The sequence below is a fragment of the Anomaloglossus baeobatrachus genome, chromosome 4, assembly GCF_048569485.1.
Source record: "Anomaloglossus baeobatrachus isolate aAnoBae1 chromosome 4, aAnoBae1.hap1, whole genome shotgun sequence".
Lineage (NCBI taxonomy): Eukaryota > Metazoa > Chordata > Amphibia > Anura > Aromobatidae > Anomaloglossus > Anomaloglossus baeobatrachus.
In genome coordinates, this window is record NC_134356.1 from 567,218,111 (window position 1) to 567,234,726 (window position 16,616).

At 48.6% G+C, this 16,616-nt stretch overlaps 1 protein-coding gene across 7 annotated transcripts in view; it reads right to left on the bottom strand.

The window, feature by feature from the left end:
- DENND4A (DENN domain containing 4A) overlaps positions 1-16,616 on the bottom strand; it is a 209,372-nt gene that overhangs the window by 34,179 nt on the left and 158,577 nt on the right. For all 7 annotated transcript variants that reach the window (XM_075346042.1, XM_075346037.1, XM_075346044.1 and 4 more), the window contains 7 exons: positions 15,895-16,039; positions 15,652-15,780; positions 15,450-15,563; positions 14,480-14,620; positions 9,436-10,541; positions 1,673-1,877; positions 1,501-1,595 (listed from right to left, as the gene is read on the bottom strand). In XM_075346042.1, coding sequence (XP_075202157.1) covers positions 1,501-1,595; positions 1,673-1,877; positions 9,436-10,541; positions 14,480-14,620; positions 15,450-15,563; positions 15,652-15,780; positions 15,895-16,039 — 1,935 coding nt within the window. The remainder of the gene's footprint in view (positions 1-1,500; positions 1,596-1,672; positions 1,878-9,435; positions 10,542-14,479; positions 14,621-15,449; positions 15,564-15,651; positions 15,781-15,894; positions 16,040-16,616) is intronic.

Sequence of the window (16,616 nt, forward strand, 5' to 3'; positions counted from 1 at the left end):
AGGGATGGGTACCTGTCCTGATGGTTGTTAGTCCTCCTTGATCCTGGCCTCCTGGGAAATACATAGGGAGACTGGTATCTTCCAGTGTGATTTTTCGTCTCCCCTCCCTGATCAGGCCGGCTGTTGAGGGCGAGCGTGCAGGGGGAGGGGGGCAAGGACCATCCGCCTGTCCCTCTGTGCGGATGCCCCCCAAACAGTCTTGAGAGTGTTAGGGGGGTAGGGTCCTGCCAGACAGACACGGAGGACAACGGAAGTGGCGGACGGACCCCACTTCTGTGCGACCGGTCTCTAGGGGGGAGAGCAGGGTGAGCTATTACACCCTGTCGCCCGACGAGCTGTGTCTGAAATGAAAAAGGAAAACATTAAAAATACAAACCTGAGGGGCTGGGAGCAGCCCCAAGTGTGTCCACCTCCTATGGACACTAAGCTTAAACTGAGGAATGATTGCCAGTTGGTGGGTGTATAGTGCATAGGAGGAGTTTTCCTTGTTTTGCTTAGTGTCGCCTCCTAGTGGCAGCAGCATACAACCCATGGTCTCTGTGTCCCCCAATGAAGCGATAAAGAAAAACGGATCCGGCATCTGTTGCTGCCGGATCTGTATTTTCCCCCATAGACTTCTATTAGTGCCGGATTGTGCCGGATGGCCTTGCGTTCCATCCGTCTTTCTCCGGATCCGGCAAAATTTGCTTGTACGGTGGCTGGATGGAACGTTTTTGGTCTCCGGCGAAAAACCGTATTGCGTGTTTTATAATGGAAGCCTATGGATGCCGGATCCGGCGTAATGCGGTAAAAAAACAGATACGGCCGCCTGATCCGTTTTTTTGATCTGAGCATGCTCAGTAACACAACGGATCCGTCAAAAAACTGAAGGTACTGATGGAAAAAATTGATGCAACTGATCCGTTTTTTCGCCGGATCCGTCGCATCAGTTTTTTTGCCGGATCATGCCTGATGGCAAAAAACTAATGTGTAAAAGCAGCCTTACAGGGATTGGATACAAAAACATACATAATCTTCTATAGTGGGTTGGTGGTCTCAAGCAGGAGAGTCCTTCGATTATATCTAGAATAAGACAAACCTCTAACATTTGTGTACACAGCAACTGTCTGGTGTATTTTTTGATTGATATTAGCCAAATAGCACGAGAAGTCTTTTTGGCTAAAAAAAAAAAAAAAGGACAGACCTGTCCCAAAGCAATGCTGTGTTAACTTGGAAAACATGGTGTGACAACAGATCTGCTTTAAAGGGGCTTTCCCACAAAATACATTTTAATCAATAGATCTTGAAATAAAAAGATATATCCACAATTGGATATTTTAAGATCTTAGCACAGGAACTTTTTTAAACAGAAAAACAAAAAAAAACAACCCAGCAAATTGTAGAAATTAATTTTACACCAAGACCTTTTGAGTAAAATGTACTTTATTATTACATATTTTTGTGATGCCTGCGATGCCTTCACACATAATGGTTCATTAGATAGTAATCTGAGCAGCGCACCTCCATGGCGTAGTTCTGGAAGACACTGGTACTGCTGGAATGGCAGGAGGGGGGAGGCTCCGGTTTATAGTTTATTGTGATCCTAGAAGGAGAGCCTGTGTTTAAGAGAAGACATAGTTAGTCTCTGCATATCCCCCTCCCCCTGATAACACTGCCTGCAGGTAATGCTTACTGCTGTGGTAGAGCTGCTTGGTGCCGCCCTCTTGGGAAGTGTTGCTCTCCAGGCTGGTTCTGCTCATACCCACTGTGCTGTGGGCATTGGTGAGGTCGCTGTCACGGGAGGAGGGGATACCTTCAAAGTCATCTTCATTGAGTGAGGCCGATTCTGCATCGCCAGTCCCACTGGAACACAGGCTCATCCGATCCGAATTCTGATCCTGTGAGATATTCGGCACATAGTACAGTGAGCATTTTCAAGATGGACAAAATCTGTAATGTGACGGATGCTAAAGTTTTGTAGTTAAAGGGATATTTTAACCCAAAACATTTACAATGCACAGTAATCTGGGTGAATGCATGCCTAGTGAATTGATAAAGACAGGGTGTGAACATGGGCATGCACATTACTCTGATAAAGCCAAGGTGTGTGCATAGGCATGAGCAGTGCTCCTATAAAGCTAGAGTGTGTACACGGGCATACACAGTGCTCCTATAAAGCTAGAGTGTGTACACGGGCATACACCGTGCTCCTATGAAGTCAAGGTGAGTGCATGGGCATGTGCAGTGCTCCTATGAAGTCAAGGTGAGTGCATGGGCATGTGCAGTGCTCCTATGAAGTCAAGGTGAGTGCATGGGCATGTGCAGTGCTCCTATGAAGTCAAGGTGAGTGCATGGGCATGTGCAGTGCTCCTATGAAGTCAAGGTGAGTGCATGGGCATGTGCAGTGCTCCTATGAAGTCAAGGTGAGTGCATGGGCATGTGCAGTGCTCCTATGAAGCCGGGGTGCGTACACTCAGCGTACTGCACATTGTCAGGGAGGCAGATATTTGCACAGAGCCAGTGGTGGGGATGCCAATTTTACAAATCAAGTTACTCACGTTTACAGGGGCGCGATAACATTAGTGGAATGACTAGTCTGGGGAAACCCTCTCCACCCATCACCACATGACTAGCCACCCCCTAATTACCATGTCACCTCCAACGTTATAAAATATATATATTTTTTTATAACATGCAGCAAATCCACAAGTAATTGGGAAGTTAACCCCAAGCCATTGGATGGGGAATAACTTCCAAACTTGAGGATTTCTATTTAATAAAATTAAAGGAAAAAAAGAAGGGAATTTTGTTACTTACCGTAAATTCCTTTTCTTCTAGCTCCTATTGGGAGACCCAGACGATTGGGTGTATAGCTACTGCCTCCGGAGGCCACACAAAGCATTACACTAAAAAGTGTAAGGCCCCTCCCCTTCTGGCTATACACCCCCCGTGGATCACGGGCTGCTCAGTTTTAGTGCTAAAGCAAGAAGGAGGAAAGCCAATAACTGGTTTAAACAAATTCACTCCGAAGTAACATCGGAGAACTGAAAACCGTTCAACATGAACAACATGTGTACCCGACAAAAACCAAAAAATCCCGAAGGACAACAGGGCGGGTGCTGGGTCTCCCAATAGGAGCTAGAAGAAAAGGAATTTACGGTAAGTAACAAAATTCCCTTCTTCTTCGGCGCTCCATTGGGAGACCCAGACGATTGGGACGTCCAAAAGCAGTCCCTGGGTGGGTAAAGAAATACCTCATGTTAGAGCTGCAAAGACAGCCCTCCCCTACGGGGAGGCAACTGCCGCCTGCAGGACTCTTCTACCTAGGCTGGCGTCTGCCGAAGCATAGGTATGCACCTGATAATGTTTGGTGAAAGTGTGCAGACTCGACCAGGTAGCTGCCTGGCACACCTGTTGAGCCGTAGCCTGGTGTCGTAATGCCCAGGACGCACCCACGGCTCTGGTTGAGTGGGCCTTTAGCCCTGAAGGAACCGGAAGCCCAGCAGAACGGTAGGCTTCAAGAATTGGTTCTTTGATCCATCGAGCCAGGGTGGCTTTGGAAGCCTGCGACCCTTTGCGCTTACCAGCGACAAGGACAAAGAGTGCATCCGAGCGGCGCAGGGGCGCCGTGCGGGAAATGTAGATTCTGAGTGCTCTCACCAGATCTAACAAATGTAAATCCTTTTCATACCGATGAACTGGATGAGTACAAAGAGAAGGTAAGGAGATATCCTGATTTACCCTGTTTAGATCCCATGGATCTAACGGCCGCCTGTACGGGGGGACGATATGACAAACCCCCTGCAGGAAAGTGCGCACCTGAGAAAATCGTGCTAGACGCTTCTGAAAAAACACGGATAGTGCCGAGACTTGCCCCTTAAGGGAGCCGAGCGACAAGCCCTTTTCCAACCCAGATTGCAGGAAGGAAAGAAAAGTAGGTAACGCGAATGGCCAGGGGGATACTCCTTGTGCCGAGCACCAGGATAAGAAAATCCTCCACGTTCTGTGGTAGATCTTAGCAGAAGTAGACTTCCTAGCCTGTCTCATGGTGGCAACGACCCCTTGGGATAATCCTGAAGACGCTAGGATCCAGGACTCAATGGCCACACAGTCAGGTTCAGGGCCGCAGAATTCCGATGGAAAAACGGCCCTTGGGACAGTAAGTCTGGTCGGTCTGGTAGTGTCCACGGTTGGCCGACCGTGAGATGCCACAGATCCGGGTACCACGACCTCCTCGGCCAGTCTGGGGCGACGAGTATGACGCGGTTGCAATTGGATCTGATCTTGCGTAGCACTCTGGGCAAGAGTGCCAGAGGTGGAAACACATAAGGGAGCCGGAACTGCGACCAATCTTGCACTAAGGCGTCTGCCGCCAGAGCTCTTTGATCGCGAGATCGCGCCATGAAGGCCGGGACCTTGTTGTTGTGCCGAGACGCCATTAGGTCGACATCCGGCACCCCCCAGCGGCGACAGATTTCCTGAAACACGTCCGGGTGAAGGGACCATTCCCCTGCGTCCATACCCTGGCGACTGAGGAAGTCTGCTTCCCAGTTTTCTACGCCCGGGATGTGAACCGCGGATATGGTGGATGCTCTGTCCTCCACCCACGTCAGAATCCGCCGGACTTCCTTGAAGGCTTGCCGACTGCGTGTCCCTCCTTGGTGGTTGATGTATGCCACCGCTGTGGAGTTGTCCGACTGAATTCGGATCTGCTTTCCTTCCAGCCACTGTTGGAAGGCTAGTAGGGCAAGATACACTGCCCTGATTTCCAGAACATTGATCTGAAGGGTGGACTCCTGCGGAGTCCACGTCCCCTGAGCCCTGTGGTGGAGAAAAACTGCTCCCCACCCTGACAGACTCGCGTCTGTCGTGACTACTGCCCAGGATGGGGGTAGGAAGGATCTTCCCTGTGATAATGAGGTGGGAAGAAGCCACCATTGCAGAGAGTCCTTGGCCGTCTGGGAAAGGGAGACTTTCCTGTCCAGGGAAGTTGACTTCCCGTCCCATTGGCGGAGAATGTCCCATTGAAGTGGGCGCAGATGAAACTGCGCAAACGGGACTGCCTCCATTGCTGCCACCATCTTCCCTAGGAAGTGCATGAGGCGCCTTAAGGGGTGCGACTGACCATGAAGGAGAGACTGCACCCCTGTCTGTACTGACCGCTGCTTGTCCAGCGGAAGCTTCACTATCGCTGAGAGAGTATGAAACTCCATGCCAAGATACGTTAGTGATTGAGTCGGTGACAGATTTGACTTTGAAAAGTTGATGATCCACCCGAAAGTCTGGAGAGTCTCCAGCGCAACATTCAGGCTGAGTTGGCATGCCTCTTGAGAGGGTGCTTTGACAAGTAGATCGTCCAAGTAAGGGATCACCGAGTGTCCCTGAGAGTGCAAGACTGCTACCACTGCCGCCATGACCTTGGTGAAAACCCGTGGGGCTGTCGCCAGACCAAATGGCAGAGCTACGAACTGAAGATGGTCGTCTCCTATCACGAAACGTAGAAAACGTTGGTGCTCTGTAGCAATCGGCACGTGGAGATAAGCATCTTTGATGTCTATTGATGCAAGGAAATCTCCTTGAGACATTGAGGCAATGACGGAGCGGAGGGATTCCATCCGGAACCGCCTGGCATTCACATGCTTGTTGAGCAGTTTTAGATCCAGAACAGGACGGAACGAGCCGTCCTTTTTTGGAACCACAAAGAGATTGGAGTAAAAACCTTGCCCTTGTTCCTGAAGAGGAACAGGGATCACCACTCCTTCTGCTCTTAGAGAGCCCACCGCCTGCAGAAGGGCATCTGCTCGGTCGGGATGTGGGGAAGTTCTGAAGAACCGAGGCGGAGGACGAGAGCTGAACTCGATCCTGTACCCGTGGGACAAAATGTCTGTTACCCACCGGTCTTTGACCTGTGGCAGCCAAATGTCGCAAAAGCGGGAGAGCCTGCCACCGACCGAGGATGCGGAGGGAGGAGGCCGAAAGTCATGAGGCAGCCGCCTTGGAAGCGGTTCCTCCGGTTGCTTTCTTGGGGCGTGAGTGAGCCCGCCAGGAATCTGAGCTCCTTTGCTCCTTCTGAGTCCCTTTGGACGAGGAGAATTGGGCCTTGCCCGAGCCTCGAAAGGACCGAAACCTCGACTGCCACCTCCTCTGTTGAGGTTTGCTTGACCTGGGCTGGGGTAAGGAAGAGTCTTTACCCTTGGACTGTTTAATGATTTCAGCCAATTGCTCACCAAACAGTCTGTCTACAGATAATGGCAAGCTGGTTAAACATTTTTTGGAAGCAGAATCTGCTTTCCATTCTTTTAACCACAAGGCCCTGCGCAAAACCACAGAGTTGGCGGACGCCATTGAGGTACGGCTCGTAGAGTCCAGGACAGCGTTGATAGCGTAGGTCGCAAACGCAGACATTTGCGAAGTTAAGGACGCCACTTGCGGCACTGCTGGACGTATGATAGAGTCCACCTGTGCCAGACCAGCTGAAATAGCTTGGAGTGCCCACACGGCCGCGAATGCTGGAGCAAACGACGCACCGATAGCTTCATAGACAGATTTCAACCAAAGGTCCATTTGTCTGTCATTGGCATCTTTAAGTGAAGCCCCGTCTTCCACTGCAACAATGGATCTAGCCGCAAGCCTGGAGATTGGGGGATCCACCTTTGGACACTGGGTCCAGCGTTTGACCACGTCAGGGGGAAAGGGATAACGTGTATCCTTAAGACGTTTGGAGAAACGCTTGTCTGGATAAGCATGGTGTTTCTGGACTGATTCTCTGAAGTCAGCGTGGTCCAGGAAAGTACTCAGTTTACGCTTGGGATACCTGAAGTGGAACTTCTCCTGCTGTGCAGCTGCCTCCTCTGCTGAAGGGGCTGGGGGAGAAATATCCAACAGTCTATTGATGGCCGCTATAAGGTCATTTACCATGGCGTCACCATCAGGAGTATCCAGATTGAGAGCGGTCTCAGGATTAGACTCCTGATCCCCCTCCTCTGTGTCATCATACAGAGACTCTTCTCTCTGAGACCCTGACCAGCGTGATGACGTGGAGGGTCTCTCCCAGCGAGCTCGCTTAGGCTGCCTGGGACTGTCATCCGAGTCAGAGCCTTCAGCCTGAGATGCCTGGGACCCCCTTGAAGCACGGATTAGCTCCAACTGAGGGGGACCGGGGAACATTGACACAGCAGTGTCCATGGTCTGAGTAACTGGCCTGGCCTGCAAGGTCTCTAGGATTTTTGTCATAGTCACAGACATCTTGTCAGCAAAAACTGCAAACTCTGTTCCCGTCACCGGGGCAGGGTTCACAGGCGTCTCTGCCTGGGCCACTACCACCATAGACTCCGGCTGACGAAGTGGCACAGGGACCGAACATTGCACACAATGGGGGTCATTGGAACCTGCCGGTAGATCAGCCCCACATGCGGTACAAGCAGCGTATACAGCCTGTGTCTTGGCACCCTTGCGTTTTGCGGATGACATGTTGTCTCCTCAGAGCAATATAGGGTATACAGCCAAGAAGCGACCTTACAGTGCAATATGTATATATATATGGTACCGAGAAAAAAGTACACTAATATAACACTGTGGCACTAGTGGGGCCAGCACTAATGTGCTGCTTACCGCCCGCTTAACGCGGGTGTGTGGTCGCCCGAATCCCTTGTCTGGGTCTCCCAGAGCCTGTGTCCGTTCCCCAGCCAGACTGCATGCAGGAATGGCTGCCGGCGTCCTGTGGAGAGGGGCGGGCCCTGGGTGTGTTCAGACGAAAAGCGGGAAACCTGCGTCCCATTGTGCCCAGTGAGAGGGCTGGAGTATGTAAATAAGACTCCAGCCCTCGGCGCTGACTATAGAACAGCGTTTCTCCCTTTCCCTGATTGACAGGGTGGGGGCGGGAACGAAGCGGAGCTAGGCCGCAAAAGCCGGGGACTAGATTTATAAGCGCCGCCGTCGTAAAAGCACGGTCGGCGCGAAGTCCCCGGCGCACCACAAGTCTCAGCCGCGCCGCCGCTCCAGGGGCGGCCGGCGCGGCAGTCCCCAACACATAAAGTCCCTCAGAGAAGCTGCAGTGACTGTAACCCCAGCGCGCAGCGCTACTGTCCCCGGCGCACTAGCACACCCAGCAAGTCTGGAGTGTGCGCGGCCTGTCTATACGGGGACACAGAGTACCTGAATGTTGCAGGGCCTTGTCCCTGAACGGTACCCAGCTCCGTATCCAGCAGGTTCTACGGGTCTGTGGATGGAGCCCGGCCTCAGGGCTTGGGGGCCGGTAAGATCCCACTTCCTCAGAGCCCCTCAGGGGGATGGGGAAGGAAAACAGCATGTGGGCTCCAGCCTCCGTACCCGCAATGGGTACCTCAACCTTAACAAACACCGCCAATAGGAATGGGGTGAGAAGGGAGCATGCTGGGGGCCCTATATGGGCCCTCTTTTCTTCCATCCGATATAGTCAGCAGCTACTGCTGACTAAACAGTGGAGCTATGCGTGGATGTCTGACCTCCTTCGCACAAAGCTTGAAAACTGAGCAGCCCGTGATCCACGGGGGGTGTATAGCCAGAAGGGGAGGGGCCTTACACTTTTTAGTGTAATGCTTTGTGTGGCCTCCGGAGGCAGTAGCTATACACCCAATCGTCTGGGTCTCCCAATGGAGCGCCGAAGAAAAATATGTAAATGTTGTATTATACTTGTAATACACAATGGACGGGAAGGACAGGATACTTGCACAGACTGAAACATTCATATCCCTACACAAAAGATATTTCACGAGTATATCATCACCCAGACCTAGTCTTATTACAAGAGTAGACCATGATATGTGAGCTTTACATCCCCTCTTCACATTTTCCCCAGAGTTGGGAACATTAAACAAGGTGGATACGCTTTACTTACAGCCATGATGGGCTATTTTATATTTAGTGTAGGGACCTACAAAGCATGAGGTTCCCGTGACGAGGGTTGTAGGGATCCGTTTTATAACCATAAATACCAACTAAAACCTCTTTTTTTTTGTACAGAATACAGCCAGGCCCCTTTCTGTTATGCCTTGCATTTTAGAGTTGCTGTCCCTGTATGGTGCACAGTGGGGGTACGGCTGGGCAGCCTGTCTGATCTATTAGTATGGGCGTCACCTAATAGGCTGCGGGCCTGTGACTTTATCTGCATGTGTGAACAGCGCTCTATGCAAGCCATCAGTGTGCAGTTTTATCATCCAGCAATCGCCCCCTCCATGTTTGGAGGTGTGTGTGTGTGTGTGTGTTTTGCTCCTCCTGCACCTGTGATGCCTCCACTTACTGGGGGTTTAGCTGTATCCTGCTAGGGTATTAGTTTTTGGTCATGTACACACTGCAGCCCATCTTTGCTGTAATACTTAATTTTTGGAGGATATTTATTCCTCTTTTTGTTGCTATTTTTATATATGCTGGATACGCTGCAGCATAATACATAACACACAGATCAGAGTACTGGCTTACCTTCAAGGGGCCGCTGTAGTTGGCAATCTTTGAGTACCATTTTGTTGCCTTTTCAGCGACTCCCTTTCCAGCAGAGAACATGCTGCTCTTCAGCACATCAAGCTTCGGTGTAAGAATTGTGTCAAAGTTAAAAGATGTCGGAGACATCAATGCAACTGTAGAATCTGGTGGGTGCTCGGTTTTTGGACTTCCCAATGAGTAGGCAGGGGAGGACCAGAGCCGGCCACGTTGCTTATCTTCACGCTTTACATGGTAAGTTTTAGACTTTGTTATTCGCGGTGCCTGTGGAGGAGTGGAGGGAAGACTGGAGCGTCGGCAGAGTGGTATAGCTTTAGAGCTTTTGTACTGGTCAGAAGCGCTCTTTTGTAGGTCCATACTCGGAGCCCTACTGGCTAATGGACTGCTCATGTTATTCATGTACATCTCAATCTCTTCCGCAAGGTCTCTCTTAGCAGATGGAGTCAAGAGTGTTTTATCTGCCACTTCCTCAGTTTCTTCTTCTTGCTCAGTCTCTGCTGCTAGCATAGATAGAGGGTCTGATCCTACTTTTACATCAGTCTTCTCCACGGGCTTGCTTGGGAACACTGACATTGATAAACTTGTGCTCATGCCCCTGTCTATGTGTTTTACCTTTTGGCCACTGATTCTTAGTGGTTTGTTTTCTATGGTCTCATTGTCAAGATCTTCCAGGTCAAAAATGACAGGAGAGTCAGCCTTGTCTGGGGATCGCTCTTCTCCCATTGGAGACTCATCATCACTCCACTCCTTGACCACAGTCACAGTTTCCTTCCTTGGAGAAACTCTTTTGATGTCCAAGGTCTTCGGCCGAGGAATACTTTTCTGCAGTGTTCCACTGAGGATCTTGGCATCAGCTCCCAGTTTATGAAGCATTTTGTCAGCTTTTTCTTCAGTGTCAGAGCCACCGATCAATAACCCTGCAATGTTTTCTTGCTGGTACTGTCCACCATTACTTCCCCATTCTAACTGGTTTTCTGGACCTGGCTCCATGGCACTCTTGTGCCTCTTCCGTAAACTCCAGCTTTGGTAGATTCCAGCTTCTCTGCCTTCTTCAAGTGAGGAAGCAAATAGCAATCCGGCTACATTTCCTGCAAATCGGGATTTGAGAAATATATTCCATAAATGATTTAATGTGACACGTCTTTATAAGTGTAAGAGGTTTTTATGAGTTATTCACTGTACTTTGCATAATATACTACACATCACAAAGCTTTTCTACTGATACAAAGATGCACATACTTGAATTTTGCACTTCTATGGACTTGACCTAATAATATTTTTGATCAGTGCCTGAAAGTTAGTTATCAGACATACAATAATATGTATGGAGACTAAGGCGGGCTTTGCACGTTGCGACATCGCAAGCCGATGCTGCGATGTCGCACGCGATAGTCCCTGCCCCCATCGCAGCAGCGATATCTTGTGATTCCTGGCGTAGCGAACACTATCGCTACGCCAGCTTCACATGCACTCACCTGTCCTGCGACGTCGCTCTGGCCGGCGACCTGCCTCCTTCCTAAAGGGGCGGGTCGTACAACGTCAGAGCGACGTCACATGGCAGGCGGCCAATCAAAGCGGAGGGGCGGAGATGAGCAGGATGTAAACATCCCGCCCACCTTCTTCCTTCCGTATAGCCACCGGCGGCAGGTAAGGTGATGTTCCTCGCTCCTGCGGCTTCACACACAGCGATGTGTGCTGCCGCAGGAACGAGGATCAACATCGTACCTGTCGCAGCAGCGTAATTTTCAAAAAGTCGGAGCCTACACCGATGATACGATAACGACGCTTTTGCGCTCGTTAAATCATATCATCTAGGATTTACACACTACGATAACGAAAGTGACACCGGATGTGCGTCACTTTCGATTTGACCCCACAGACATCGCACGTGCGATGTTGCAACGTGCAAAGCCGCCCTAAGTCTAGCAAATTTACGAGCCCACAATCACTGACTGAAAGTCAGAGGAATCCTTGATTTACTAATGGCAATTTTGTTAAGTATGGCACGCGCTATCCGAGAAAATATTGAGCTGTGTTGCAGGGGCGGATAGAGACAGAAGAGGACCCCTGTGCAAGGACAGTATATGGGCCCTATATAGTGCAATAGCGCATCATAATGCACACTTTATGTGCTGCTTTTTAGGTGAAATTCAGCCCCTTTACCACTTGGGCGCAGATATGGCTGCACAGAGGTTGCACTAATGGTATGTCTGCCCCCACTGTCCATGTGTGTGTTGAAAGGTTTTAGATACCTGTAAATAGATGTGTGCATTTCATATCTTTTGGACCTAGTTCATGGAAATTATCTGCTATGTTGGATGTGAAATAAAAATCAGACTAGTGTAGGTCTCAGCAATCAGAAAGGAGCCATTCCACCATTCGTGTCTGGACAACTGCAAATCTCTACTGATCTGTCTCTCTTTTATCATACTTTCTTCTCTCCAATCTGTCCTAAATGAGGCAGCCAGGATTGTACTTCTGTCCAGCCATTACACAGATGCCTCCACCTGTACCAGTCATTGCACTGGTTACCCATTTGCTACATAGTACAATATAAACATATCTCTCACCCACAAAGCTCTCCACAGCTCTATACCACCCTATATCTCCTCAATTATCTCTGTATATCACCCTACCAGTGCTCTGCGTTCTGCATCTGATCTAAGACTAACTTCCTTCATAATCCAAACTTTGCACCTCCGTCTCCAAAACTTCTCTCATGCTGCAGCAGACTACTGAAATACTCTACCTCAGATGATATGATTAATACCTACACCCACATTTTAAGCGTGCTCTAAAACCACTTTATAGACAGGCGTATCACTTCACAAATGGAAAAAACCCCCAAAAAACTACCTTGCTCCCCCTTTCTAAATTTTCTTCGGAATCTGGTCCCTCCTATTCATCTATCTCCACATCCTCCATGCACCCAAAATAACTTGTCAATTGTACATCGAGAGATACTGGCTGATTATGGCTCTGATTGCAGCTTAATTTAAAAAACCCTATTTATTATGATGGCCAGACCAGACCTGAAAAGCACTTTTTACCTATCGTGTCTCCCCTATTACCTTACAGATTGTAAGATTGCGAGCCCTCACAGCGTCTAACTGTTGAATTATGTATTACCATTGTCTGTACATGTCCCAGCTTGATTGTAAAGTGCTGTGGAATATGTTGGTGCTTCATAAAACTTTTTTTTTTTTAATGAAAATTACTATTACTGGGTACTAATTAAGCATTACAACAGATGTCCACTAGAGGAAGCCTCTTTAAGAACTACAGTGGAACCTCGCTTAACGAGTAACCCAGTTAGCGAGTAATTCGTTTAACGAGCAAAGCTTTCTGTAAATTTCTAACTCTGTTACGAGAAAGCTTTGCTGTACGAGCAAAATACTCACCGCACACACTTCTGGTTCCGTACATACACCGCGCTCTAACCCGCTCTTGCAGTCCACACAAACACACAAGCACGCACAAACACACACAAACACGCACGCACGCACACATATTATGCTCACCTTACCTTCCATTCCCTCGCCGGCTTCCTGGAACTTGCATGCATCGGGTAACCAAGGCGACCGATGCCGGACCTTCCGCTCCCAGCGCGCTGACGTCAAAGACAGGAGCCGCTTGCCTCTGATTGGCCAGCGCGCTGCCTTTGAGTAGCGGCTGACAGGGGAAGGTCCTCCCTCCATAGGATGTGTATCCAGTAACCATCGCGACAAGGGAGGAACTTCCCCTGTCAGGCACTACTCAAAGGCAGCGCACTGGCCAATCAGAGGCAAGCGGCTCCTGCCTTTGACGTCAGCGCGCTGAGTGCGGAAGGTCCGCCATCGGTCACCTTGGCTACCCGATACACGTCTTGTACGGGCGAACTGCAAGTTCCAGGAGACCGGCGAGGGAACGGAAGGTAAGGGGAGCATAATCTGTCTTTGTGCGTGTCTGTTTTTGTGTGTGTTTGTACGGAATGGCACAATAGGGGACCAGGATGGGACATTTAACAAGTTGTGGAACGAATTGTCTGCATTGCAATGATTTCCTATGGGAAATCTTGCTTTGCTGGACGAGTAACTTGGTTAACAAGCACAGTCCCAGAATGGATTGTTCTCATTAACCAAGGTTCCACTGTATTAGGAACCACTGCCCTTCCTTTCAGAATGCCATTTCTGTATGGAAGTTAGGCAAAAGCGAAAACTGAAAAACTTTCTGGAAACTGATATTTGTGAGAAATGTCTGAATGGAACTGGTAAAAATCGGACATACTCCAAGATAAAATAGTTTCTGAAAGAGGTCATGACATAATCTGGGCCTATCATGTCCCACTAATACCAGATTCATTGGGCCTGTGCAATTTTTAATTGTTTCCAAAGCTCTGAGGAAAAAAAAAAAAATAAATCACTAAGGCAAAAAATTAATTGACTGAATTCAGACAGTGATTTATTGGCACAACTGTGGGCTCCACATGGCGACATGTCTGCTTTTCTCTGGCAGTATGGCTGTCACACGGACCACACACTAATGTGATCCGTGTGACATCAGTGTGACACGTACTGGAGAAAACATGTGTCTTTGAAATACAATGGTTTTCTATACTCCCATGTCTCCAGTGCTGTTGTCTCCAGCGCTCCCATCACTTGATTCTGGGCCCGCTTATTAAGCTCATGCATATTCACTGCACTGCGGACCCGGAAGCAGCAGCAGTGCCGGGGACAGGTGAGTATAGACGTTCCAGCTGTCCGTGTGCCATTATGGATGTCAAAAGGCTAGCACACAGAAAACACACACAAGGACAAACAGACACATACGCATCTACACCATAGACGTGTGAGAGAGGCCTAAAGCTGTAATTGTGATTAGTAGATTAGTGCTGCTGCTGTCTTGATGTGCTCTCTTTAGTATAGAAAGCCGTACTAAACAAGGGGAAGTGGGGGCTTTACTGATTAAATGAACAGACAACCATATAAAAGAAGCATAAAAAAGATTGCATTGGGGGACACAGTAGGAAACTATGCTGTCCACTTGCCTGCACGAACTGTGTCAGCCATATTGTCCACTTTGACCTCTTTACGAACGATACTGGATGTGGATTTGCCAGGTTGAGAAATCGGACTAAGCAGCTGGGGTAGGCCATCTCTGCTGCCTTTAGAGCTCTCCGTCTCTGACACTAAAGAGAAAATACATATCAAATATTAAATGTGCATAAAGGGTTTATCTCCTATGACTGATAGGGCTCTAGAGCTGGAGCGTCACCCACACAAACCTGTCAGTAGGACTGCAGCATTTACCCCCCGGCTGCGGTTCAGGAGGGCTGTATGGTGGGCTCTCCGTATATCTGACGTTTTACCATGTTCCTGTCTTCTATGTACCCTTATTTACATCGACATGGGCTTACAACAACCGTGACACTTAGGCTGTGTGCACACATTGCGTTTTTTGCAGGTTTTTTTTAATCTATTTTTGAGTGTAGATTTGTCACAAAACCTGAAGGGAATCCTGATGCCATCGGAGTCCATGAGAATTGTGAAGTGCAGTGCACATGTGGAGTACTTTCTCCTTGCCAATTTGGTGCAGAAATAAAACTGAATGGGAAAAATCTGCACCAACAACGGACCGAAAACGTGGCAAAACCGCACGTTTGCTGCTGTGTTTTTCCATGTCAAGAGAGGCAGAAATCTCTGCCCCAAATCCTAATACACACACACAGTTACAGTACTTAAAATACAACTTGTACTAAGTCTGGACATAGAGGAGTCAGAATGAATCAGAATGAATCATCAGACCAACATGAACAACATTTTGACAATTTTAGTTCACAACAACATAAATGTATTCTTAAAAGGAAGGTTTGCAATAATAAAAACATGGCTGCTTCTTTCATAAACAGCGTCCACAGATTGCATGCGGCCCTGCATCTCACATCCATTCAACGGAGCTTAACTGCAATACCAACCACAAAAAATGGCCAATTATATGTAAAAGTTCCATAGACCTACAGGAGCTGGAGTCACTGCCTCTGGAGTCTTCCTGCTCTTCTTGTATATCATGCACCGCTCCTCTGCGAACCTCCTCCTTGGATAATGAGCTGTATCCCAGATCAGACTGACCACCTAAAAATTCAAGGAGCTCATTAGTGTTCATCTCAGCATGTCAGGGGTTAACAGTAACGATCCACCAGTCACTGTCTGCAGCCCATACCTGTACTGGATCTGTCATCTGCGGGGTCGGTGCTGGTCACATCTGTGCTGAAGGAAGGCTGATCTGTGGGGTTCATGTCTATAGAACTGTCCATACTGCCGTGACTAACTGCGTCCAGGTCGCTGCCATCTATGGAGGACGGATGGAAGACAAACCAGGATTAAACTATTGACCGATCACTTCTGTGACGTCACGGCCATATCCTGACTAGTGTGGGGATATGAACATATCGCCTGTAATTACCCGAGGGCGTAGCATGTGGGGCAAGAGAGTGCGGCTTCTTCAAGGCTCTCTTGAACTGGGCGACGCCATGAAGAACATTCCTGACCTTGATCCAAAGGAAATAACCTCCTCTGTTCCCAGAGGGCCACACACTTTCCAGGACAGCCTGTATAAGGAAGGCATTGGTTAGCGGCATTCATTGCCTAAACCCGGCATTGGCATAGAAATGTTCATTATAATATCAATTGGAAAATTTGCAAGTCTCCAAGACTCGCACAGAGAAATGAAGCCATCTCTCCTCTGTAGGCCTTTTCCAAGTCAGCGGTGGGGTTTTTAGAGGCCCTTTCGCTCTCCATTTGGCCTTGTTCTAGCGGACTTTGGCAATCCATGTTTTACACACAGATAAATGGTTGCCAAGCGGATTTTGCCGTGACGTTTATGGTTTTGGAGTCTGGCCCCCATATTAAAAAAAATTTGCCTATATTAACACTAGTTCACCGGAGCAAAAGATACTATACTGGAAACTGCCGGAGAACATGATGGGAATGACTGGTTTTACCAATGTATTTATATACCTTACGCTGTAAGAACAAAAAAATGGAAAACAAAAAAAAGATAATGCTAAATGATAATTGTAACTACGGTAACTGTTTCTCGATACGATAACAGCAATTCCACTTTAGTTTTTGCAGAATTTTATTTTGTTGGTGTGTCTTGTAGTGGCTGTACCTGGTACTGCAGCC